The sequence below is a fragment of the Scyliorhinus torazame genome, chromosome 13 (genome assembly GCF_047496885.1).
Source record: "Scyliorhinus torazame isolate Kashiwa2021f chromosome 13, sScyTor2.1, whole genome shotgun sequence".
Taxonomy (NCBI): Eukaryota; Metazoa; Chordata; class Chondrichthyes; order Carcharhiniformes; family Scyliorhinidae; genus Scyliorhinus; species Scyliorhinus torazame.
In genome coordinates this window covers 151088679-151116347 of record NC_092719.1, presented here as the reverse complement: position 1 = coordinate 151116347, position 27669 = coordinate 151088679, and the positions used below count along the sequence as shown (strand labels likewise).

At 50.0% G+C, this 27669-nt stretch overlaps 1 protein-coding gene across 2 annotated transcripts in view; it reads right to left on the bottom strand.

Moving 5' to 3' along the window:
- Positions 1–22966: 22966 nt before the first annotated feature.
- The window catches only part of tmf1 (TATA element modulatory factor 1), a 75998-nt gene continuing 71295 nt past the window's right edge, over positions 22967–27669 (bottom strand). For both annotated transcript variants that reach the window (XM_072472288.1, XM_072472289.1), the window contains exon 17: positions 22967–24045. In XM_072472288.1, the coding sequence (XP_072328389.1) occupies positions 23902–24045 (144 nt within the window). In that variant the 3' untranslated portion in view covers positions 22967–23901. The remainder of the gene's footprint in view (positions 24046–27669) is intronic.

Below are 27669 nucleotides of genomic sequence, written 5' to 3'. Positions count from 1 at the left end.
TAATTGTCATTTTTGCAATCAAGAGAACTCTGTAGCATATGCGGGGCTGTCCCGCGGCATCGTCTCTTTGAACGAGCCATATAACATTTCGTCCCTCACTTATATTTTTCTCCAGGACTCAAAAAAACTTTCAATTGCATGACCTTTCGAAATATCCTGCGGGCTTTCATTCAATCACCCTTTCACTTAGTAACAATTATGTGTGAGATTTCTGTTTTAAAAATCTCTTCCCCTGTATATCAATTATTTGAATCTCTCTGGTTACCAACCAGATTAAATTGATTTCTCTACTTGCTCCATCCCAGCTTTTAAGGAAAACAATAATAATTTCTCCAAATTCTCCACGCAAATAAAGTTCCTGGTAAACCTCCTCTCATAGAATTATCATAGAATTTACAGTATCGAAGGAGGCCATTCGGCCCATCGAGTCTGCACCGGCTCTTGGAAAGAGCACCCTACCCAAGGTCAACACCTCCACCATATCCCCATAACCCAGTAACCCCACCCAACACTAAGGGCAATTTTGGACACTAAGGGCAATTTATCATGGCCAATCCACCTAACCTGCACATCTTTGGACTGTGGGAGGAAACCGGAGGAAACCCACGCCCACACGGGGAGGATGTGCAGACTCCGCACAGACAGTGACCCAAGCCGGGAATCGAACTAGGGACCCTGGAGCTGTGAAGCAATTGTGCTATCCACAATGCTACCGTGCTGCCCTTTCCATTGGCACCTTTCCTACAGTTTGCTGGTGTCCAGAATTGTGCACAAAAGGGGAGTTACCATGCAGTGATTTGTATTTTTTTCAATGCCCGATTTATGAGGCTAAATGTCGGATGCACTTTTACTGCCTGAATTATCAACTTGACCTGCGATCTTCAAAGAGCCAGAAATAGTTTTTTTAAAAGGTGCAAGGGGGGGGGGGGGGTCGGTAAAAGCAAGAATAAGACCAGACTAGTGACCAAAAAAAGGGACTTGCACACAGCTGCTGCATTGTTGAATGAATCATCCGTGTTTATCAAGGAAGCAGATGCTACCCAGGCCATGGTGACTGAGGAGGAAACTCACTAGAAGGGCTCAAAACTGATAAGAAGACGCACTGGATGAGATGCATCCAAGAATATTGAAGGAAGCAAGAGTGGAAATTGTAGGGACATTATCTAATCTTTAGACTCAGGGGAGATACCAGAGGACTGGAGAATTGGGTACATTAATTGCATTCAAAAAAGATAGTAAGGATAAGCCCAGCAATTACAAAACAGTCAGTTTAACTTTGGTGGTGGGGAAGCTTCCAGAAACAACTATACGGGATAGAATTAATAATTACTTGGAAGCATGTGGATTAGGAAGAGCCTGCATGAATTTCTTAAGGGAAAATAGTGTTTAACTATCTCGCGGTATTTTTGAACAGACAACAGAGAGGGTTGATTAGGATAATGCTGTTGATGTGGTGTACATAGACTTCCAAAAGATATTCAATGCAGTGCCACATCACAGATTTGCGAGAAACATTACAGCTCAAGGAATAAAAGGGACAGTAGAAATGTGGAAAATTGGTTGAGTAGTAGGAAACAGTGAGTAATGGTTATTTTGTGGATTGTAGAAAGGTTTGAAATGGAATTCCCCAGGGACACCTGCTTTTCCATATATATATATATAATCTAGATCTTGGTGTGCAGGGGACAATTTTAAAGTTTACAAATCATACAAAACCTGGAAGCATTGTAAACTGTGAGGAAGACAGTTCAAAAGGACATCGGCAAGTTGGTGGAGTGGACAGGTGGCAGATGATATCATCTCTGCATGTTGTTTCTCCCAAATTTCATGGGTGAGATTCTCTGTTGGCTGACGCCGAAATCGGGAAATGTGATTGGGCGGAAAATAGATTCCGATGCCAAAATCACAGCGGGTTCCGATTTGACGCCAAATCACATTCTCCGGTGCCTCAACAGCGGTGTCAATGCAGTCCGGAACACACGTGCAGTAAACATCATTTGCATATCATTAGTGGGCCTGAGCCAATGTTCTCCAGGGGCTCCGCGATTTTCCACCTCCGATGGGCTGAGTTCCCGATGGCGTGGTTCACTTATGCTTTTAAAAACATGAAACCGGACATCCGGTGACGGTGATGTGCTAAGTGGACACATCAGGTGAATCTCCTCCAAACCAGGACAACAAAAAGCACTTTTAATCGAATTTTGCCCAAATTTCAAAGAAAAAAATCCCTCAACAGCAAAAGGAGGGCAACCAAGAAAAGATGCCAGCAAACGGAAGCTCAAGGGGCCAAAGAGATGGCAAAAGCAGCAGAAAGGGCCACAAGCAGCAGGCGGACAAGACGGAGGACCCCCAAGACGAACGGGCCCCAGCCACCCAGGAGAGAGGGTAGCTAACAACCCGAGCATCAGCCTCCCCACCCCCCCACCATCACACCACCACCACCTGGACATGGATGGAAGAGTTCCCTTATGAAGGAGCTGACCGCCATGAGGGAGGCGATCAGCAATAAAAACCATATGGCGGTCAAGGTGGTGGTGGCAGAGGCGATGTCCACCATGCAAAAGGCAATCGCTGAGCTAGGGAAGAAAGTGACAACTCCAAAGAGGATCCTCGACCAGGATCCTGACAGACCAGAGCAACAAAATTGTCGCCCGGGAGGCGAAGTGAAAAAGTTGGTGGTGGTCCAGTGGAACATAAGGTGGAAAGTCGGGGACCAAGAAAATCGGTCCCGATTCGGATCGTGGGCCTGCCGGAAGGCATTGAGGGCAAAGACCTGACAGATTACATCGCCCAAATGTAAGGAAGGGGCTAGACCAGCCCTGGGAGGGGCCGAGCACACTCGTAGAAATAGCTAGCATGGGAAGACAGACAGCATGGGGGAATGTGGTGCACCTCCCGGCAGGGAGGGAACACCTGGTCAGGATGGGACACAGGGACGGGGAAGAGGAAAGCAGAGGGGGGGATGGGCTAAGGGTGACGCAGGAAAGTGGGGCGGGGAGGAAAGAACACAAAAGGAACAGAGCAGGAAAAATTAGTTGGGCTTCGTACGGGCTTGGGCGCGTGAGGAACAGGTTGAGGAAACAAAATGGCACTGCAGCCATTTTGGAAGGTCCCTGGGCAAAAGGAAACCTCGGAGTGCGGGGACGCACCTACATGGCATACACACAGTTGGCGGCCATGTTGGGTACTCCCTGGACAAAGGGAAACTCCGGAGTGCATGGGGCCCAGCCTCATGGTGAGAAAGGTGACTGCAGACATTTTGGATGGCCCCCTAACAAAGGGAAACCCCGCAGGGTAGGGGTGCGTCCACCAAGTAAGTATAGCAGGGACTTCCGGTTGCGGCTATGCAGAGCTAAGTCGCACATACGGCGGCTCCCACAAAAATGGACTTTTGGACTCTTTTCAGGGCCCCCAACGGCACTTTTTCGACGTTTCCCGGTGTGGGAAGGAGTCTACAACAGCTCCCCGTCAGTATATGGCTTCAACTAGGAGCGGGGCGACAAAAAAGGTGGTGGTGGATCCGAAGAAGGTGCGAGGGAAGAAGGACAAAATGGCGGCGGGCGGAGACCAGGCAGCGTGGATGCAGTGGGCAGAGGAGCAGCAAGAGGGTATCCAGCGCTGCTTCAGGGAGATTAAAACGGACCTGCTAGAGCCGATGAAGGCGTCTATTGATAAGCTGCTGGAGACACAGACGGCCCAGGGAGTGGCGATCCTTGAGGCTCGACAAAAGATCTCTGACAATGAGTACGAGATCTTAGGCTTGGCGGTAAAGGTGGAGGTGCACGAGGCGCTCCACAAGAAATGGCAGGAGCGGTTCGAGGAGATGGAGAATCGGTCGAGGCGGAAGAATCTGCGGATTCTGGGCCTCCCGGAGAGGCGGGACATGGGGGCCTCTGTGGTCACCATGTTGAACTCGCTGATGGGAGTGTGGTAGTATGCATTAGGGGTCATGTGGGACTGTGAAGCCGTGATGCTATTGGCTGACAGATCCCGGGTCCTGGTTGGCTGTTGACCCCTAGCTCCGCCCTGAAGGCGGAGTATAAGAACCCGGGCTTCTCCCCGCCACTCCAGTCTGTTCCTGAACTGCGGGGAACAAGTCATGCTTAATAAAGCCTCATCGACTTCATCTCTATTCGTCTCTCTCGTAAGTCATTGTGCGCAACAATTTATTAAGCGTGCTTAAAGGACTATGGAGCTCAGAATCGCCCCGGAATGCCTGCGGATCAGCCCCCACGCAGTGAACTCAGCAGCAGTTTTTAAACACTGGCAGGCTTGTTTTGAAGGCTACCTCCGAACGGCCCCCGGCCGGATCACAGAAGACCAGAATCTACAGGTCCTGCACTCAAGGGTAAGCCCGGAAATTTACCCTCTCATAGAAGACGCAGAGGATTTCCCGACGGCGCTCGCAGCACTAAAGAGCGTCTACGTTCGCCCAGTGAACCAGGTCTACGCACGCTACCAACTCGCAACGAGGCGGCAAAGTCCCGGAGAATTGCTAGAGGAGTTCTACGCCGCGCTGCTAATTTTGGGACGGGGCTGCAGCTGCCCGCCGGTAAACGTGACTGAACACACGGACATGTAATTCGCGATGCGTTTGTGGCAGGTATGAACTCTCCCCAAATCCGCCAAAGACTTTTAGAAAGAGAGTCGCTAGGACTCTCAGAGGCATGGGCCATTGCAGCTTCCCTAGATGTGGCCTCGCAAAACGCCCGCGCCTACGGCCCCGACCGCGCGGCAGCCCCTTGGGCTCCGTGGACCCCTGTCGCGACAAATCCCCCCCCCCTCACAGGCTTGCGCGGTTAAGACACCAGATCATCCCGGGGAGGCCCGCTGCTATTTCTGCGGGCAGGCGAAACACCCCTGGCAGCGCTGCCCGGCCCGCGCAGCGATTTGCAAGAGCTGCGGCAAAAAGGGCCATTTTGCGGCTGTGTGCCGGTCCCGGGGGGTCGCCACTGTCCCCAGAGAAGAAAGAGCCCAGCGCATCACAAACGCTCCCCAACCGTCCAGCGCCCCAGGTGCGACCCGCGGGGCCGCCATTTGGGGTCCCGGCCACCACGAGGGGAGGATGGGCGCCGCCATCTAGTGACCCCCCAGCCATGTGCGATGCATGGGGGTGGCCATTTTGTCCACCCCCGACCATGTGCGATCCGTGGGGGTGGCCATTTTGTCCGCCCCCGGCCGCGTGCGATTCATGGATGCCGCCATCCAAAGGAAGCCCAAGCCATAGTGGAAGCTGTGCGACATTGGAGGCATTACCTGGCCGGCAGGAGATTCACTCTCCTCACTGACCAACGGTCGGTAGCTTTCATGTTCGATAATGCACAGCGGGACAAAATTAAAAATGACAAGATCTTAAGGTGGAGGATCGAGCTCTCCACCTTCAACTATGAGATCTTGTACCGTCCCGGAAAGCTGAACGAGCCGTCCGATGCCCGATCCCGCGGCACATGTCCCAACGCACAAATAGACCGTCTCCAAGGCCTCCACGAGGACCTCTGCCACCTGGGGGTCACACGGTTCTACCATTTTATAAAGTCCCGCAACCTCCCCTACTCTGTGGAGGAGGTCCGTACAGTCACCAGGAACTGCCACATCTGCGCAGAGTGCAAACCGCATTTTTTCAGGCCAGATAGAACGCACCTGATCAAGGCTTCCCGTCCCTTTGAACGCCTCAGTCTGGATTTCAAAGGGCCCCTCCCCTCCACCGACCGCAACACATACTTCCTGAACGTGGTGGACGAGTACTCCCGTTTCCCTTTCGTCATCCCCTGCCCCGACATGACAGCGGCCACAGTTATTAAAGCCCTTTGCACCATATTCACACTGTTCGGTTGCCCCGCATATATCCATAGTGACAGGGGGTCCTCCTTCATGAGTGACGAGCTGCGCCAGTTCCTGCTCAGCAAGGGTATAGCCTCGAGCAGGACGACCAGCTACAACCCCCGGGGGAACGGGCAAGTAGAGAGGGAGAACGGCACGGTCTGGAAGACCGTCCTACTGGCCCTACGGTCCAGGGATCTCCCAGTTTCCCGGTGGCAGGAGGTCCTCCCGGACGCTCTCCACTCCATCCGGTCGCTGCTGTGTACCACCACTAACCAAACGCCCCATGAGCGCCTCCTTGTCTTCCCCAGGAAGTCCTCCTCCGGAACGTCGCTGCCGACCTGGCTGGCGGCCCCAGGACCCATCTTGCTCCGGAAACATGTGCGGGCGCACAAGTCGGACCCGTTGGTCGAGAGGGTTCATCTCCTCCACGCAAACCCGCAGTACGCCTCCGTGGCGTACCCCGACGGCCGACAGGACACGGTCTCCCTGTGAGACCTGGCGCCCGCCGGCAACACTCACACCCCCCCGACACCGATCACCCCCTCCCTGCCACCGGCGCACCCCGCGACCGCCCCCTTCCCGGGAGGATCGGTCCTCCTCCCATGTCCGACCAGGAGTGAAACAGAAGCAGACACCGAAAAGCTCCCGGAGACGACAACGCGGGAACAAGCACCTGCACCACCACCGGGGCTGAGGCGATCGACAAGGAAGGCCAGACCGCCCGCTCGACTCGTGGCATCAGTGTAACACAAGAATGTTGTTGGACAGTAACAAGAATGTTCTTTTCCTCTTACGAATATTGTAAATAGTTCACAAACCCTGTACATAGCCCAGTGTAGGGCAAAGTGCAGGGCATTGAAATGACATGCCAAAAATATTTCCTCCCAGGACCAGCCTTGTAAACCCCTACCACCATGCGAAGCACCACCCCGCCGGGTTCATTTTTAACAAGGGGTGAATGTGGTAGTATGCATTAGGGGTCACGTGGGACTGTGAAGCCGTGATGCTATTGGCTGACAGATCCCGGGTCCTGGTTGGCTGTTGACCCCTAGCTCCGCCCTGAAGGCGGAGTATAAGAACCCAGGCTTCTCCCCGCCGCTCCAGTCTGTTCCTGAACTGCGGGGAACAAGTCACGCTTAATAAAGCCTCATCGACTTCATCTCTATTCGTCTCTCTCGTAAGTCATTGTGCGCTACAGGGAGCGGGGTCCTTCCAGGGGCCCCTGGAGCTGGAAGGGGCCCATAGAGTGCTGGTGAGGAGGCCCAAGGCTAACGAGCCTCCGCGGGCGGTTCTGCTGAGGTTTCATCGGTTCGTCGATCGGGAGTGTGTGCTCAGGTGGGCCAAGAAGGAGCGGAGCAGCAGGTGGGTGAACGCGGAGGTTCGGATATATCAGGACTGGAGTGCGGAGGTGGCGAAGAGGAGTGCCGGGTACAATCGAGCGTAGGCGGTGCTGCACAGGAAGGGGGTGAAGTTTGGGTTACCTACAAGGACCGGCACCATTATTTTGAGTCTCCGGAGGAGGCGTGGGCCTTTGTTAAGGCCGAGAGGTCGGACACAGATTGAGGGTCAGGACGGGCGATTGGGGACTGCGTTGATATGCTATGTTTATTTTTGTTTCGAGGGGGGGCCTTTGTATTGCTCCGGGTTTCTTTTTCTGTGTTTTTTCTCTTTTGGGTCGGTGAGGGTGGCTGGGGCGGGTTGGGCACTGTTTTGGTTGGGTTGGTCAAGGGGACTCTTGGAGGTGAGATGGGGCCCTGCGGGGGAGGGGGAGGCCTGAGTCAGGGGTGAGGAGACCGGGCCTGTAAAAGGAGCTGCGTCAGAGGTGGCAGGGCCTAGTAGGGGAGCGCTGGCTTTTTCCCACGCTGAAGACTGGAGGGGGCTGTTGCTAATTTTGCCTTAGTTTAATTGCTCTGTTTTATTACCTTTTGCTCTTGAGTCGCCAGATACCTTTATGATACCGCCACGTGGTTCAAGTCCGAGTAATGATCAATAATCCAAAACACCGATTAGTAAGATTTAAATCAAAGCACATTTATTATACACAGTAATCACTACTCATGCACAAATTCTACGTTTAAGCTACTTCTACAACTAACAAGCCTATACTTAACTTGGAACTGGCCCACCAGGTCAGGGAAACAAATGGCCTTTCGTTCGGTTGCTGAGCCTGCGGGATTTGAAGTTGGTACAGATTGATAGCTAGGAGCGCCTATCTCGTAGCGAGCGTTGAAGTAAGACTTACAGTTTCGACCAGCTGCTGAAGAGTGAAGAGCTGGAGAAGCGGTGGAGAAGAGAGAGCGATTTGAACTTGGGGCTCAATTCTTATAGTCCCCCGGGGCTTCCCACCTTTCGGGGCGGACCCTGTACCTGGTCCCAAGTGATTGGACTTTGTCCCAATCGCTTGGTTCGATTTTCTCCAATGCTGGAGCGGTTCCCTGATCGATGGGCGGTCTTGAGGTGCTCGTTCACCTCCTTTTGTGTAGGCTCCTGCTGGCGCCAAAGAGTCTGGTTTTGCTTTGTGTGTCTAAATGTTGCTTATTGATCCTAACGCGAAGCGTGAAGGATCACATAACTACGTTGCTTTCCATTCCCTGACCTGGGTGGGCACTTCCTTCATGGCCTCTGCACTGACCATCACTATGCAAAAAGTTTTTAACTGACAATTCGAAGGGCGTTATGTCAAACAGGGACCTGCATTACAAAACAATAAACTGGGAACCTCTAACTATTCTTAATACACTACACTCACTTAAACATTTCATTATTCTACCTTCCTCAACCATACAAACAAAATCATAGCAGTTTATACACATTTTCTTTTTCCTGGCTTGGCAGTCAAGCTCAGGATCGTACAATTTGCTCATGAATAGTTCTTTACATTTCTTTATTTACAATAAAACCACAAATGAATGCTCTTTATTATAGATCGCGGGGGTCTGGTCGTATCTGAAAATAGGGGATCTGATCCTATATACCGGGGTTCGAGCGCGGTAGGCTCTCCTTCTCCATTTCCTTAGATGCATAGTCTGCACGATGCAGCAGAGTATCGCTAATACTATAAGGCTCCTATTACATATGACAGAGAGTACCAGGTTATAAACCTGGCACACCAAGATGGTGTGGTGTCGCTGGTGACTGGGCTCTGGGTACTGCGAGGAAGTGAAACATTAACGGCTGGGGGGGCTTGAAGTCATGGGGTTCGCGTTCACTCGCAACCAAATGTCCATTAGTATGATGCTGATCCATGTGGAGGAAGTCCTCATGGCTCTTCTCTTTCCTTTTCTTCTCCGGTCCTGGAGCTTCTGGAGTTCTGTGGAAACAAGCATAGTGTCTGTAACTATCTTGGTTTGACATCTCGTACGATAGTCTATCTGTCCTTTAGTGCCAATTACTCCCTTTATAATTGGTCACTATGTGACTCCCTCTTTTTTTTTTCAAAAATTGAATTTTAGGACAAGACACACTTTCAAATACTGAACCAGCGCGAGCCGTCTCGCAGACTGTGCAATTTACCATCCAAATGTTTCAGGATGTAAATAGCATGTGGTTGGCAAACAAACAACTTTTTGAACTAAAATTTCCAAAATGAGGTGCGTATGGGCCGCGACGGGTAAGAGTTGGATGGAGTCCCCGGGTAGGACAGCTACCAATGCCGTGTCTCTCCTACCCAAGCGTAGTTGACCAGAGTGGGGGTTCCCAGGCAGGGTGGGTCCCAAGCCGTTTCTCCACTGCCTGAGCAACCGACAAGAACGGGCAAGAAACGGGGGCTGCCGTAGTGGTTCTACCTTCGAACCAGAAGGGCAGTTACGAACGGGCGTCTGGTACCTTAACAAGTCTCTGCAGACAAGCTAGTTCCGCTGAACTAGTGTCTGGCAAAAGTGAGTCTCTGTGGGCAAGTCCTCAGAGGTTTCGGGTGAAAAGACGTGGGGCCGTGAAAATTTTTTTTCCGGTCTGATAAACAACATTTAACAAACTTACAAACAACATAAAACATGCGGCAGGTTCCACCAGAAAAAGGGACACCGTAAATCACATTTGGGCTGGGGTGTAACTAGCACATGGAGGGAGTGCAGCGTGACCGAAGAAGAGAGGAAGGAGGAACGAAACAAAAATGAAGTGGCCTTGCTGAGGTAACGCTGCCATGAGAAGTGGTGGGTAAGCGCTCACAGTTTGCATGGGGCAGCTGGGACCTTGTAGCTGCTGTGGGTGGTGTTCTCTTTCACATCTGGGGGCTAGTCTAGCTGGTGGGGGTTTCCTGCAATCTCGGGCGAAGTGTCCTGACTGCCCACAGTTGTAACATGACCCCTGGGGCATGTAAGGTGGAGCAGGCTCTCTGGTGCATTGTTCCCTTGGGTATGGTTCCCTGGGCGGGGGGTCGGGGCTGTTGGTGTTGTTCGGGGGGCATTTGTGGGCTGATTCCGTTGCTGTTTCAGGGGGGCTTAACATTCTCGTGCGTAATCCTTAATTGTCCGCAATTATAACATTCCGGTGGTTTCTGGGGGGGGCTGTTCCTTCCTTTGTTTACCCATGCGGGGTTCTGGTGCGTTTTAACTGGATGCATGTCTGCCTGCTCTTCCTTGGGATTTTTAACTGCGGGTTTGTTTTGTTCAGACTGCTCCCAGGCGCGAGACAATCTTTTTAAAGCCCATTTCTCATTGTTGGCTTCCTCTGAGGGGTCATAATTCGTACAGGCTTTTTGTCCTGTTTCTGTGGCATGGGAGATAAGGGTGCGGGTCCATTTGGCCATACCATGTTGGGACAAATGGGCGCGTTCTAAATTACTGAAAACTGCTGTGAAATGAATCCACAGGCGCCCAGCAAACGCTGTGGGTGTTCTGTCTTTTCCTGCCTGCACTTATTGAGGCCATCTATGGGGTCACCCCGGTTTTCCCGATCGCATCCTGGATCGCGGTACGCATTTCTGCAAGGGTGCCTCCTCCTACATTCTGTGGGTCGGGAAGGGCTGCTGCTACTGACGGATCTAAACTTAAAACGGTGAGCTTTACATGCTCTCGCTCATCCAGGCCATACATGGTCGCCAGATGCTTGACTGTGGCAAAGAAATGGTGGGGGTCTGAGGTGGGGAGGAACGGTGTGATCTTATCACATGCGTCCCGTAATTGGGTCACTGTTAAGGGGGTGGAGTATAGAAATTCCACATCGTCCGATGTGGCTGTGCGGTGGGTGGTTACTGGGTTCATTGGAGCTTGAACTATCTGCTCTGTGGGGGGTTGGGGCGCTTTCCTCTTTTGTAGCTTTCCCTGCGCACATGTTCCCTGAACATATCTCTGTGCTGTTTCGTTCAATTCTTCCCAATCAGGGCCGTCTTCCTGATCTAGTTTTTCTCCAAAGGTTTCCTGGAAACCTTTCTGAATTGAAAGCAGCGATTGCAGCTCTGTAATCTGCTTCCGGCACTTTACGTGATCTAGCATGCTTTTTCTTTGTTCTGTGGTGGCAGCATGGAGTGCTCTTAATGCTGCCTTTAGGTCACTACACTGTCTCTGTAATGCCTCTACCTGCTTTTCTGTTTCTTCACGTACCAGGACTGCACGTTGCGGTGTCCTGATAGGCCTTTTCATATTGAGACTGGAAGCTGCTTAAGTGCGCCAGACAAGACTGGTGAGCCCTTTTGGCATCCTCCACCTCTACACCTTTTGCTGCCAATTTCCTTCTCAATTCCAAATTCTCCTTTTCTACCTCGCTTACATCGACCTTACTCATTCGATGTATGCCCTCAACTTCTTTCCGGAGCGTCCTAACGACCTCCTCTGTGCCTCGCAATTGTGCCAAGCAGGACACGATTGCCATCGGCTTGCGAGCTTTCCCTAAGCTCTTTTTGTGGATCTCGCTCAGGTTCTCCCACCAAATATGGCCTATACTCCCCGGACCTGATTCCTCATTGTCCCAGAAATCATTCCAGAGGGGCCATCCTTTCCCTTTGAGATATTTCCTGATCTCTTCCTCCCAAATGGGACATTGTCCCACTCTACTGCTGCTAGTCGCTGCGACTGCAAATTCCTCTGTGTTCATGAGGCGCTGCATTGCCTGCATTGCCATCTTTCCTATCCGAATGCTGCTCTTCAAATTTGGGACAGGGGTATTAATCAGAATGCTGCTCTTCAAATTTGGGTCAGGGGTACTAAGGCGGTGCTGTAAATACGGGTACAGCTTTTGCTACTTTCCGAAATACAAACTTCCGACAGTTTTGTCACAACAAAAAAATCTATCAGTTTTACCTCATCACCCTGTTAGTTACGCATGCATACATACACACACATCCGAATTATGAGTATTGATCAGAACTGCTTGAACACTTGTGGGTTTCTGTTTCCGATTGGATCTCTAATTCAAATTCTGGGTTCTCCCTGAGTGGTTTTCCACTTCTAGATCGGGTCCCGTCAGGATGTCGCCAAATAATGTTGCTAACTTTGCCTTAGTTTAATTGCTCTGTTTTATTACCTTTTGCTCTTGAGTCGCCAGATATCTTTATGATACCGCCACGTGGTTCAAGTCCGAGTAATGATCAATAATCCAATACACCGATTAGTAAGATTTAAATCAAAGCACATTTATTATACACAGTAATCACTAATGCACAAATTCTACGTTTAAGCTACTTCTACAACTAACAGGCCTATACTTAACTTGGAACTGGCCCACCAGGTCAGGGAAACAAATGGCCTTTCGTTCAGGTTCTGAGCCTGCGGGATTCGAAGTTGGTACAGATTGATAGCTAGGAGCGCCTATCTCGTAGCGAGCGTTGAAGTAAGACTTACAGTTTCGACCAGTTGCTGAAGAGTGAAGAGCTGGAGAAGCGGCGGAGAAGAGAGAGCGATTTGAACTTGGGGCTCAATTCTTATAGTCCCCAAGGGCTTCCCGCCTTTCGGGGCAGACCCTGTACCTGGTCCCAAGTGATTGGACTTTGTCCCAATCGCTTGGTTCGATTTTCTCCAATGCTGGAGTGGTTCCCTGATCGATGGGCGGTCTTGAGGTGCTCGTTCACCTCCATTTGTGTCGGCTTCTGCTGGCGCCGAAGAGTCTGGTTTTGCTTTGTGTGTCTAAATGTTGCTTATTGTTCCCGGGGATTGCTCATTAGTATGCAGATGGCTGTTGTTTTGTTATGCTGATGGTTGCTGGTATCGATATTGTCTGGCCTTTCCAGAGGTAAATACACAGCCAACCTGCAGCTGCTGGTTTTTGTCTTGTTGGCTGACTTTCCCATCAGCCTTTGCCGTTCGCCATTTTGAATCGGGAGTTGCACATTTTAAGTGGCTACAGGGCGGGGCCGGGGCAGCAAGGGTTGTTTCCCACGCTTAGAACAGAAGGGGGAGGGGGAGAGCCTATGGACGGGGACGGGAGAGGAGGGTGTGCCACACAATGGGAGGAGGCGAAGGAGAGGCGGGAGTGGCCGGGGTCAGCAGGAGTCAGCTGACTTGCGGAAGTGCAATGGGGGGAGTAAATCAGCTAGGATGGTTCCTAGCCGGGAGGGCGGGGGCGGGGGGGGGGGGGGGGGGGGCGGAATCGAGTTGCTGCTCTAGAGGGATCTAGGTGTCCATGTACATAGATCCCTGAAAGTTGCCACCCAGGTTGATAGGGAGGTGAAGAAGGCCTATGGAGTGTTGGCCTTTATTGGTAGAGGGATTGAGTTCCGGAGTCAGGAGGTCATGTTGCAGCTGTACAGAACTCTGGTACGGCCGCATTTGGAGTATTCCGTACAGTTCTGGTCACCGCATTATAGGAAGGACGTGGAGGCTTTGGAGCGGGTGCAGAGGAGATTTACCAGGATGTTGCCTGGTATGGAGGGAAAATCTTGAGGAAAGGCTGATGGACTTGAGGTTGTTTTCGTTGGAGAGAAGAAGGTTAAGAGGAGACTTAATAGAGGCATACAAAATGATCAGGGGGTTGGATAGGGTGGACAGTGAGAGCCTTCTACCGCGGATGGAAATGGCTGGCACGAGGGGACATAGCTTTAAACTGAGGGGTAATAGATATAGGACAGAGGTCAGAGGTAGGTTCTTTACGCAAAGAGTAGTGAGGCCGTGGAATGCCCTACCTGCTACAGTAGTGAACTCGCCAACATTGAGGGCATTTAAAAGTTTATTGGATAAACATATGGATGATAATGGTATAGTGTAGGTTAGATGGCTTTTGTTTCGGTGCAACATCGTGGGCCGAAGGGCCTGTACTGCGCTGTATTGTTCTATGTTCTATGTTCTATGCTATGGTCAAGGAGGAGCTGGAGCGAGTGGGTGGGGTCGAGACGGGGGTATGCCGGTGTGGGGAACGGGCCGGGTGTGGGGTGCAGTCGCGTGGCTGGCCAAGGAGGGGTCATGGCTAGTCGGTGGGGGAGGGGGGCGGGTAGCCCCCTAATCCGGCTGATAACCTGGAATGTAAGGGGGCTGAATGGGCCGGTTAAGCGGGCCCACGTGTTCGCGCACCTGAAGGGGCTCAAGGCGGATGTGGTTATGCTTCAGGAGACACACCTGAAGGTGGCAGACCAGGAAAGGGTGGGTAGGTCAGGTGTTTGACTCGAGGCTGGATGCCGAAAATTGAGGGGGTGGCAATCTTGGTGGGAAAGAAGGTGTCGTTTGAGGCGTCGAGCATTGTGGCAGATAATGGCGGCAGGTACATAATGGTAAGTGGTAAGTTGCAGGGAGAGAGGGTGGTACTGGTCAATGTGTATGCCCTGAACTGGACCGATGCAGGTTTTATGCGGCGAATGTTGGGTCGGATCCCAGACTTGGAAGTGGGGGACCTGTTAATGGGAGGAGACTTTAACACGGTGTTGGATCCGGCACTGGATCGCTCCAGGTCTAGGACGGGTAGGAAGCCGGCGGCGGGTAGAGTGCTGAGGGGGTTTATGGACCAGATGGGAGGGGTGGACCCTTGGAGATTTGCAAGGCCGGGGGCTAGGGAATTTTCATTCTCCTCACATGTCCATAAGGCTTATTCCCAAATCGACTTTTTCGTCTTGAGTAGGGCGTTGATAGCGAGAGTAGAGAATCCTGAGTATTCGGCAATAGCCATTTCGGACCACGCCCCGCATTGGGTGGACTTGGAGATGGGGGAGGAGAGGGACCAGCGCCCGCTGTGGCGCTTGGAGGTGGGGCTGTTGGCGGACGAGGAGGTGAGCGAGCGGGTCCGAGGAAGTATAGAGAGGTACCTGGAGACCAATGACAACGGGGAGGTCCGATTGGGGATGGTATGGGAGGCACTGAAGGCGGTGGTGAGGGGAGAGCTGATCTCCATTAGGGCCCACAAGGAGCGGAGGGAGCGGGGGGGAGAGGGAGGCTGGTGGGGATGGTATGGGAGGCACTGAAGGCAGTGGTGAGGGGAGAGCTGATCTCCATTAGGGCCCACAAGGAGCGGAGGGAGCGGGGGGGAGAGGTAGGCTGGTGGGGATGGTATGGGAGGCACTGAAGGCAGTGGTGAGGGGAGAGCTGATCTCCATTAGGGGCCACAGGGAGCAGAGGGAGAGGGAGAGGGAGGCTGGAGGGGGAGATGGTGAGGGTAGACAGGAGGTATGCAGAAGAGCCCGAGGAAGGATTGTTGAGGAAGAGGCGTAGCCCCAGGCCGAATTCGACCTGGTGACCAGCAGGAAGGCGGAGGCGCAGTGGAGGATGGCCCGGGGGCAATTTATGAGTATGGGGAAAAGGCAAGCCGGATGCTAGCGCATCAGCTTTGGAAGCGGGACGCAGCTAGGGAGATCGGGGGTGTTAAGGATAGGGGAGGGAGTGTGGTGCGGAGTGGTGTTGGCATCAATGGGGTCTTCAGGGACTTCTACGAGGAATTGTACCGATCCGAGCCCCCACGGGAGGAGGGAGGGATGAGCCGCTTCCTGGACCAATTGAAGTTTCCAAAGGTGGAAGAGGGACGGGTGGCGGGATTGGGGGCCCCGAATGGGCTGGAGGAGCTGATCAAAGGGATAGGAAGCATGCAGGCGGGGAAGGCAGCGGGGCCAGACGGTTTCCCGGTCGAATTCTACAAAAGTATATGGACCTGTTGGGCCCGCTGTTAGTTAGGACCTTCAATGAGGCAAGGGAGCGAGCGGGGGGGGGGGCTTTGTCCCCGACGATGTCCCGGGCACTGATCTCCTTGCTCCTGAAGCGGGACAAGGATCCCCTGCAGTGTGGGTCTTACAGACCGATTTCCTTACTAAATGTAGATGCCAAGGTGCTGGTGAATGTCTTAGCCTTGAGGATTGTGTGCCGCAGATCATCAATGAAGACCAGACGGGGTTTGTGAAGGGGAGGCAGTTGGACGCGAATGTGCGGAGGCTTTTGAACGTTATCATGATGCCGGCGAGGGAGGGGGAGGCGGAGATAGTGGTGGCGATGGACGCTGAGAAAGCCTTCGATAGGGTAGAGTGGGGGTACCTGTGGGAGGTGAAGAGGTTCGGGTTTGGGGAGGGGGTTGTCAGGTGGGTTAGGCTGTTGTATGAGGTCCCGATGGCGAGTGTGGCCACAAACAGGAGGAGGTCCGAGTACTTTCGGTTACACCGAGGGACGAGACAGGGGTGTCCCTTATCCCCGCTGCCCTTCGCACTGGCGATTGAACCCCTGGCTATGGCACTGAGGTAGTCAAGGAAATGGAGGGGGTTGGTGCGTGGTGGGGAGGAGCATAGGGTATCACTTTATGCGGACGACCTGTTGCTGTATGTGGCTGACCCGGTAGGAGGAATGCCGGAGGTAATGAGGATTCTTAGGGAATTCGGGGACTTTTCGGGGTACAAGCTCAACATGGGGAAGAGCGAGCTGTTCGTAGTTCATCCAGGGGACCAGGAGAGGGGGATTGGCGAGCTCCCACTAAAAAAGGCGGAGAGGAACTTCAGGTATCTTGGAGTCCAGGTGGCCAGGAGATGGGGGGCCCTGCATAGGCTTAATTTTACAAGGCTGGTGGAGCAAATGGAGGAGTTCAAGAGGTGGGACGCGTTGCCACTGTCCTTGGCGGGTAGGGTGCAGTCAATCAAAATGACGGTGCTCCCAAGGTTTTTGTTCCTGTTCCAGTGCCTCCCCGTGTTTATCCCGAAGACTTTTTTCAGGCGGGTTAACAGGAGTATATAATGGGGTTTGTGTGGGCGCGAGGGACTCCGAGGGTGAGAAGGGTGTTCCTGGAGCGGAGTAGAGATAGGGGGGGACTGGCGCTGCCCAACCTCTGTGGATACTACTGGTCCACCAATGCGACAATGGTGCGCAAGTGGGTGATGGAGGGGGAGGGGGCTGCATGGAAGAGGCTGGAGATGGCGTCTCGTGTGGGTACAAGTCTGGGGGCGCTGGCAACGGCGCCGCTGCCGCTCCCTCCAAGGCGGTATACCACGAGCCCGGTGGTGGTGGCTGCCGCCCTCAAAATTTGGGGGCAATGGAGGCGGCACAGGGGCCTCGGCGCGGACCCCATTACGGGGGAACCACCGGTTCGCCCCAGGAAGAACAAGTGGAGGGTTTTCGGGGTGGCACAGGGCAGGGATACGAAAGCTGGGGGACCTGTTTGTGGACGGGAAGTTCGCGAGCCTGGGTGAGCTGGAGGAGAAGTACGGGCTCCCCCCCCAGGGAACACCTTCAGGTACTTACAGGTAAGGGCGTTTGCCAGACGGCAGGTGGTGGAATTCCCGCGGCTACGGCCACACACAGTACAGGACAGGGTGCTCACGGGGAGGGTGGGTGGGTGGGAGTGGGGAAGATCTCGGAAACTTACCAGATGATGCAGGAGGAGGAGGAGCCCTCGGTGGTGGAGGTGAAAGGTAAGTGGGAGAAGGAGTTGGGAGAGGAAATTGAGGAAGGGACATGGGCAGATGCCCTGGGGAGGGTGAACTCTTCCTCTTCATGCGCGAGGCTCAGCCTCATACAATTTAAGGTGCTGCACAGGGCACACATGACTGGGACAAGGATGAGTCGGTTTTTTGGGGGTGAGGACAGGTGTGTTAGGTGCTCAGGTAGCCCAGCAAACCACACCCATATGTTCTGGGCATGCCCAGCGCTGGAGGAATTTTGAAAGGGCGTAGTGAGGACGGTGTCGAGGGTGGTAGGATCCAGGGTCAAGCCGGGCTGGGGGCTCGCAATATTTGGGGTGGCAGAGGAGCCGGGAGTGCAGGAGGCGAAAGTGGCCGGAATTCTGGCCTTTGCGTCCCTGGTAGCCCGGCGAAGGATTCTTCTTCAGTGGAAGGATGCGAGGCCCCCAAGCGTGGAATCCTGGATCAACGATATGGCAGGGTTTATTAAATTGGAGAGGGTGAAATTCGCCTTGAGAGGGTCGGTACAAGGGTTCTTTAGGCGGTGGCAACGGTTTTAGACTTCCTGGCAGAGCGGTAGACATTGGTCAATGGCAGCAGCAACTCGGGGAGGGGGGGGTCACTTTATTTTTTTTGTTTTTGTTATTTACACTGGAGGGTCTGAGGGCGTGTATATACTTGTTGTATCAAGTCGGGGTGTTGATGTTAATTTATTTATGTACAGGGATGGGTTTGGAGGGTTGTTTTTCTGGACTGTGTTTTGTACTTAACCCTGTTTGGTTTCTTTTTCATTTTGTTATTGATATTTTATGAAAACCTTTAATAAAATTTTTTTTAATTTTTTTAAAGTAAGTAAAGCAGGAGCGGGGGACAGGATTATCACCTGCAATGTCAGGAGACGTAACGGCCCAGAGAAAAGATCCAGAGTCTTCACCCACCTAAGAAGCCTGAAAGCCAACATAGGTGTGTTTCCTGCAGGAAGACTAAGGGAGAAGGACCAATTGTGGGTAAGTAAGAGCTGGGGACAGACTTATCAATGTTATGAGACAAGGGCTAGGGGAGTAGCCATATTGATTAGTAAGAGCATAGAATTCATGGCGACAAGGACAGTCACGGACTCAGGGGGACGTACGTCATGGTCAGCAGTGTCCTAGACAGGGCTCCGGAAGTTCTGGTAAATGTGTACGCGCCCAATTCAGATGACACAAGCTTCATAAAAAATACCATGCCGGAAATCCCCAACATTGACACGCACCGACTGATCATGGGGGGGGGGGGAGACTTGTTATGCGTACAGGACCCACTGACGGACCGATCGAATCCCTGATCGGGGAATGAATGGGCATGACCAGGGAACTGGGAACATTAATGGAGCAGGTGGGGGCAGTGGACTCATGATGGTTCCTACACCCTGAGAAGGAATTCTCACTTTTTTCGCCGGTCCACAAAGCATACTCGAGGATAGACATCTTTGTAGTGGGGAAACTGGTGCTTCCAGGAATAATAAAAGTAGAATACTCTGCGATAGTTATCTCCGATCATGCTCCCCAATACATGAATGTGAGGTTGGAGACTGGCCGTGCCCAGTACACTGTGTCCCACGTGGAGGTTGGACACGGACCTACTGACCGATAAGGTCTTCTGCCAGAAAATATCACAAGCCATAGGCAAGTAATTCCAAATAACAGGAACGGGAAGGTCTCACCCTCCACATTCTGGGAGGCACTGATTAGGGGAGAGATTATAGCCGACAAGGCATGAAGATATATGGAAGAGAGGATGGCCAGGCAACAACTGATCAACTCCATTCTGGAGGTTGACAAAGTACTCCAAGGCCCCGACCGTAGAGCTTCTGGTGGAGAGGAAAAAGCCGAGATGGACATTAACCTGCTATCCACCAGAAAGGCAGTGCACCATCTCCACCACACGGGGACCTTCTATGAACACGGGGAAAAGGCTAACCGCTTACTGGCTCACCAGCTGAGAAAGTAGGCAGGCTCGAGGGAGATAGCGCAGGTGAAGGACTGCAGAGGCAGATTAGCAATCGAGCAAAGAGTTAACCGAGTGTTTGTGACCTTCTACTGAGGGCTGTCCACCCCCGAAACCCCCGATGGGGATGTGGGGATGAAACAGTTCCTTGATGGACTGGACATGCCAGTCGTGGGGGATGATAGACAGAGGCACCTGGAAGCACCAATAGGACTGGGAGAGATCACGGAGAGTATCAGCTCCATGGAGGCGGAGAAGGCACCAGAACCCAATGGGTTCCTGGAGGACTTATAAGAAATTTGCAACAGCCCTGGCCCCGCAATTATGGGGCATGCTTGCAGACTCGCTAGTGAGAGGCACCCTGCCTCCTAAGCTAACTGTGGGCACGATATCGCTGATACCCAAAAAAGAACACAACGGAATCCTATAACAATGAGAGCGAAAGAAACTCCAGGGGCGGAATATTCATTTTTTTTCCCTTTTGAGCTCTGTCCCAGGTGAGAAAATCATGCAGCTCGTCAGGTTTCTCAGGTTAAAAAAAAAACACACGGGCATCTCCCAGCCCAGGGGTATGGGTAACACCCCCCCCCCGCCCCAGACAGCATAACCATTCCCTGCAAGGGGGGTGGGAACAGTGCCAAGTTGCCAGGGACAGTGCCTCCACTCCCATCCCGGAATCCATACTTATCTAGTTGATTACATTTTTAAAAACCAGTTGTAAACCTTGCCAACATGAACTCCGTATTGGGGGATGATTCTGTGGGGTTAGCCTGTTAATGATATTTAAATGTATTTAAATTAGGTTCCCGACTATTACATCAATTGCTCGGGGTGGAGACAATCTTGGAGGAAAGAATCTTGCTTTTGGCCTCTTGTGGGATTTTGTGCCCATGTCGCCACGGGCGCAAAATCCCAGCCATGAAAAGGTTAACGGAGGAAGTGTTTTTTAAAAGAGACCATTGAGAAACAATGATGGACATTGTAAATAACATTTGTTATTCAATTTATTCAATACCATTGATAATAAAAACATATAAGTGAAATTGTGTGGCACAATCATACGATATGGTTGGAGGCAACTATTTTATTGTCCCAACACAAAATATTGAACAAATTAAATTGAACGTACCAGCAAAGATAAATAACCAAATCACTTGAATCCATGGGAAAAAAAACCTCCTCCAGTAATCGGATGATTATCCCAATTAACTTTCAAAATACGCATGCTGCAATTTCTACATCTTTCTACTATGTAAGCAAAGCCAGGGATCCGGGTTTAATTCCAGTCTTGGGTCACTTTGTGTGTGGAATTTGCACGTCCTCCCCATGTCTCCGTGGGTTTCCTCCGGTTTCCTCCAATTTTCTCCGACAGTCCAAAGATGTATAGGTTAGTTGTGGTTATGGGGACAGGGCGAGGGCGTGGGCCTCGGTAGGGTTCACTTTCAGAGAGACGGTGCAGAGTCGATGGGCCAAGTGGCGTCATTCTACACTGGGGATGCTATATATCTTTCAAAAGTCTATTTGGTAGTGGGCGGCACAGTGTTGCAGTGGTCAGCACTGCTGCCTCACACTGCTGAAGACCCGGGTCACTGTCCGTGTGGAGTTTGCACATTCTCCCTGTGTCTGTGTGGGTCGCACCCCCACAACCCAAAAGATGTGCCTGGCAGGTGAGTTGGCCACGCTAAATTGCCCCTTAATTATGAAAAAAGAATTAGTTACTCTAAATTTATTTTTTTAAATGGAAGTCTATTTGGTGACAGTTCAATGTTGAATATTGTAAATTACAAGAGAAATGACCAAATATCTCTACATTAATATTTAATATCCGATTATTAAATTAAAACTAAAATATATTCAACATTTGTACTTCTGCAGCAAGAAAATGCTACCTAGTCACCAAAAATCTAAACTAGAAATATACTAATATTGAGTCACAGTAGAAGCAAATACTACATTAACAAACATTGATATTTGCATGGAAGTCAGTTGAACTGAAATCAAAAATTATATCAAGTTGTGTGCATTTATAATCCCACTGCCCAATTCAATCATTTAGCTCCTCCATAATAAACAAATACTGGAAATACCTGAAAATGTTTGCAGGACGAAGCTCAGACACTTGTTTTTTAGCACGTTATTATTGCAAAACATACCTCAAGTGGAAGAAAAATCTGTCTATTCCAGAGTCAGATCAGAACACTGATGCTTTATTAATCAGTAAAAACAAATACCTTTTCGAGCCAATCGACTTTGATGACACAAGTGCAATTGCGTTTTCCTGTGCTTGGGCACTGTCGAGTGGAGCATGGGTTTTGTTAGTTTTTCTTACTTGGTCTCAGTTTTGATTTCGGTAGGTACCAATGTGAGCATAGACATTAAACAAAGGGAATGAGAAGGCAAAAAACACAAATGCAGCAATCAACTATCCTACATAACATTCTGTCATAGTAGCCAGATCAATAGCAGCTATATACGGGTGGCACGGTGGCGCAGTGTTTATCATTGTTGCCTCACGGTGCCCAAGATCATGTTTGATCCCGGCCCCTGTCCGTGTGGAGTTTGCACACTTTCCCGTTTCTGAGTGGGTCTCGTACCAAAGATGTGCAGGGTAGGTGGCTTGGCCACGCTAATTTGCCCCTTAATTGGAAAAAAATAATTGGATGCTCTAAAAAAAAATAATAGCTACCTACAAGTGATGAGTGCACTCAGTAGAGCACCTCGATCACACTGTGTTAAATCAGCGCTTTTACAATTATGTAGCTCTTGCTTAGAGCTTTTCCCTGCCAGGTTAATACTCAAACTACAAGGCTGAGAAAATGAATATTTTGATTAAGAGCTTCAGTTCACTGAAGAGGCTTCAAGCCAATCTGCATACAACAATCTGCTCTGAAAGCTCTGCTCTCATATTTTGACAGCTGTGACACATTGCACTACAGCAGCTGAAACAATCCACAACATTCTAAAACAATCAACAACATTTCAAATAAAACAACCCACTATATGCTTTAAAAAAATATCAATGCACCCCATCTCCCAATGGTAATGCATCCTTTAAAAAAACTCCAGGATCTGCCTCCTGATCCACCTTTATCAAAAACAAATCATTTTGGGGGGAGGCATTCCTTATCTGTACCAGTTTTGTTGAAATTTGTCTATTAGTTTCCAAGATATATTGTTTATAAATAGACTAAGAAATAGGTGAAAACATTACCTCCGCCACTGTAACCAGGAACAGTTTACCTGCTGGTTTGTAAATATGCATTGTGACAATAAATTCATGTTGTTCCCATTTTTAAAACTATATGAATAAGAACAAATTTATCCTCTTTAGATTCCAGCCTGGTTGAAGAAATGTAGCTGATGTTTTTTCAGGTATTACACCAATTGAAAAACCAAAAGTTCGCCCATATCATAGTAAAAGACAGCAAATCAGTTAAGAGACTTTATTATCCCAAACCCTATCAGTGTTACACAAAGTATATTATTTACATTTTAAACTTATAGTTGGAAAGTATTATAGCACAGATTATGGATTAAAGTTATAGAAAATGTTAAAGCATTTTTAATTTACTTTCAATGCACAGAATATAGCACCAAGATTGCTCTATCAATATTACGATGTGCTTGTTCTACACAGATTAAAATGTAATTTTCAAATTGTGTGCTGAAATAAGTGCAACTATTAGCAAAAATAGACTAAAATGCAGTTTTTTTTCTTTTAGCCACTGAGCAACAGAACGACAGCATATTTTATTGTTATAAACTGCATTTTGTTTAAATTCTCATACTGAGTAATTCTGATACTTCTGTATTTACAGTTTAACAACAACTAGAAGATTGAATAAAATGCAACATACTTTAATCCAAATTCCTTTTCAATTTACTTCTGGAAAGCATTTACCAGAGTGGAATAGTGTCAGGATAATTGATTTATAGAAGCATTTCCATTCTCTAGCAGAAAGTGTTCTGGGCAACTTAAATGCTACTAACCTGCTCAATTGAGTTTGCCAACAAAATTGGGCTATCTTGTATTCAGAAATACAATTCTGCCCGGAAACTGTATTTTTCTGAAAGTTATGGGTCAACTGTAAGTCAGCTTTACTCATAATATTGCACTTGAATCCTTCATATTATGTACTCCTAATTACACCACTGGTAATTTTTCCAACACAGATATATCATACTGTACATCCTTTCCTCTAAGGCAACAATAAATGATTAGCAAAAAGCACTAAAGAATACCATATATATTTACAATCATACATTTCCACCTTTTGCCAAATATTTATCAGCAGTATTGCATTTCACATTAAGGGAAACTTGGATAAAAATTTTTAATGCTAAGATTACTGGAATAAAGCACATCAGGTTAGCCGCTGTTTTAATAATTCGTCTATTTGGGTTTTGTACATGTTTTTCACATCTTCCAAATCCAGTCGCAGTTCCTCAGCTGCCTCTGCTTTTTCACCATACATCTGGAGGATGGTGTTGTATCGCTGATCAATATCCTGGAAAGCAAATTATATTAGCTTGGTCAGAAACTGGCATTGTTACAATACGAATACATTTATTTATTCTGAATTTTATTACTTATAACTTTGAAAAATATCAGAAGTATTTTAAAATTGTCTGACCAGGTAAGAATCTGCCAACGTGTAACAGAATCCTAGTTGTAACCCAAGTTTAAAATAATATACATTTTATAAGCGACATGGCAATGTTCCTTAACTATGGACAAAACATAACTTCGGAGTTTTACAATTCGAGGGTGGAATTTTCCGAGAAAAATGGCAAAGTGTCAATCTTGGTGCAAAATGTCAGTGCGAGTGCCAGCCCCGGCGGAGCGATTTTTTGGCACTTAGAATTTTTAAAAAAAAATTTCAAGTGAAAAAAGCCACGCCCGAGGCATGTAGCATCTGATTTTCCCATCGGGGAGGGTGTCATCTGACACTTTAGTCAAATGGGGCGCTGCATTCAAACGGCTCCAGATCTTTTATCCTCATTCAAGCCAGGAGGATGGCAGCGAGGAAGCTTGCTCCTCAATTCACGGAGGGGGCCCTCACCCATACGCTGGATGCTGTTAAGGAGAGATGAGCAGCAATATACTCTCGGGCTGGCAACAGATCCTCCAGCGAGATAATGAATCCTGCCTGGTTGCAGCACTGGTTAGTGCCAGCGGCCTGCACCAGAGGATGGGGGTGCAGAGCCGCAAGATGATGACCTACTCCATTCTGCCTGCCAGGGAAGGTAAGTGGTCCCTGTCTCCTCTCTGCATGCCACCTTGCAGTCACCCCTTGGAATGTCACCTCGTTCCTACATGCTGCCACTGAGCAGAGCTTCCTTACACCCCGGAACTCCTTTTCAGAGACCCTCCCTGATTATACGCTGTTGAATGAAAATGAAAATCGCTTATTGTCACAAGTAGGCTTCAAATCAAGTTACCGTGAAATGTCCCTAGTCGCCACATCCCGGCGCCTGTTTGGGGAGGCTGGTACGGGAATTGAACCGTGCTGCTGGCCTGCCGTGGTCTGCTTTCAAAGCCAGCGATTGAGCCCAGTGTGCTAAACAGCCCCAGCTTCACGCATGTGCGAAGTATCATCAACATCTGACCCTCGGCAGAGATTTCAGAGGACAGCAAAGAAGCATCACAACTGCCACCGGCACCATCCACCAGTTCAGAAATGCACACCTCGGTAGGCAATCTCAGCAGTCAGACTTCTGGGTCACTATCTGGTGTGCACCACATAGCTTCTGATGACAATCAGGTGGAAGCAGGAACTTTCCAGGAATTGGACCATTGGGGGTCCGCTGGATCCTGGGAATCAGCTGAGGCCCAGCCAGGTGCTGTACCTCTGGACATGTTCGTCCCTCAGCTGATGGAGATGCAAAAGGCAGAGCCGGGAATACCAGGAGGGGATGTCAATGACACTCCTGAGACTGCAAGGCCCAGTGGAGGAGTCCCAAAGCCTTCTGTCACAGGAGATGGTGCCGGCAATGCATGGCACCCAGGCCAACACTACAAAGGTAGAATCCACAGTGGAAAGTCTGGGGTTCAAGGTCAGATCCATAGCAGGAGAACTTTGAAGTATGGCTCAGTCTCTGAGGACTGCATGGTGCAGACAATGATGGGCCTCCAGGACAGGCAGTACTAGATGACGTTGAGGCTTCTAGAGCTCACTCGTGTTTCCCCTTCACCTCATGGAGTAACCGAGAGGCCCATGAGTGTCTGGAGGAAGGAGGATCTGCTGAAGCACAGCCTGTGGCCTTCCATCCAGAAGACCATGGGCATGGTCAGTCAATCTAAATCCCACCTTCCTGAGACCGGCGCAGAATAGAGTGACCCTACAACACCACTACCATCCGCAAGTACTCTCTGGCAACAAGACATGGAAGGCAGCAGGCAACCTCCACCTCTGATGAGCATTCTGGGAACACACCGAGATGTAGTGGGAGGATTTGAAACACTAAGGAGATGTAGGGGCACTGTGTGGGCATGGGTGAAGTTAGGCGCCAGTCATTGGGGGACATTGCCTGTTGTCACATTTTGATATGTCACTACATGGAATATTATTGTTGCTCATCACTTAAACGTCTAAGAATCTTTAACCCACCTTCCAGTGGCATGGTGGGCAGAACCTCACTCAGACATGACACACCCACGCGCACCCCACGCGCACACAGACACACACACAGTTCCTGTACCACTCCTATGATGCCCAGAAGCTGGTTTGTATCTCAGCCTGGTACTCTCCCCCTGTTTGAGGTCAGGGGTCGGGATCCTCTTAATAGCATTTTAGCTGGAAGAAAGGCTGGACAAGCTCGGGTGGTTTTCTTTGGAGAAAAGAAGGCTGAGAGAAGACCTGATTGAGGTGTAAAGGATTATGAGGGGCATGGACAGGGTGGATATGAAGCGGCTGTTCCCTTAGTTGAAGGGTCAATAATGATGGGGCATAATTTTAAGGTGAAAGACAGGTGCTTTAGAGGGTATTTGAGGAAAATAAATTTCCCATGAAGGTGGTGGGAATCTGGAATGCACTGCCTGGGAAAGTAGTTGAGGCAGAGGACCTCACAATCTTTAAAAAGTACTTGGATGAGCACTTGAAATGTCATAATATTCAAGGCTATGGGCCAAGTGCTGTGAAATGGGATTAGTGTATATTTAGTGTCGTTTTTTGTCGGTACAGGCTTGATGGGTCAAAGGGCCTCTTCTGTACTATATGATTCTATGCTCCGGGCTGGGACCACTGTCCGAGGCCAGGCCCAAACCCACCTCGGTTCCTGGCCTCCCATCGCAAGATGCTTGGGTAGGTCAGAGCTAACGGGAACTGGGGCAGGCAGGCCTGCGCACGGAACTGTATTCTATTTGGATTTGCTGTTGGTGCAGACTGATGAACATCTGCAACCAATTTGAACTGGCCTTGGGTTCCAAGGTAAATCGTGGCAAGAACGAGGTCATGTTCTGTGGGAACTGGGTTGATCGATCACTTGTCCCTTTCACCATCAGGTCAAATGGCCGAAAGGTGCTGTGGATATGATTTGAAGGGACCAGGGTATGCATTAGAAACTGAAAGGAATGAATAAATATAATGAACCAAAAACTGGGGATGTGGGAGCAACATTCTCTCTCCATTGCAGGTAAGACCCTGGTCAGCAGGCATTCTCAGTGTTGCTGTCCATGGCGACGGTCTGACCCATTCGTCACTACTGCGCTGTGGCGATCACCTGAGCCACTTTCCGCTTCATCTGGGGGTCAAAGATGGACTGCATTCGAAGGGACGTGATGTACAAACCTCAAGACAAGGGAGGAAAAACATGCCCAACATTGTTCTAATCCTGATGGTGACATGTGTGTGTGTGGCTGCATCAAGCTGTGCATAGATTCTCAGTATGCAAACACCAAGTCACTAAGTGCTGAGGTTTGATCTGTCCCCAGAGATGCGAAGGCTGGGTCTGGCCATGCTGTCCCAAATGCTCTAAGTAGTTGGACTGTGTCATACCATCTGTCCCTCATGGAGAAATTTATGCAGAGAAACATCTTTGATCACAAGTCCATCAGGCAGTGGACTACATGTAACATCCTAGAGGCTCTACAGGAAAAGGAGATGGTAGATCCTGTCGGATGGTTCCCTGAG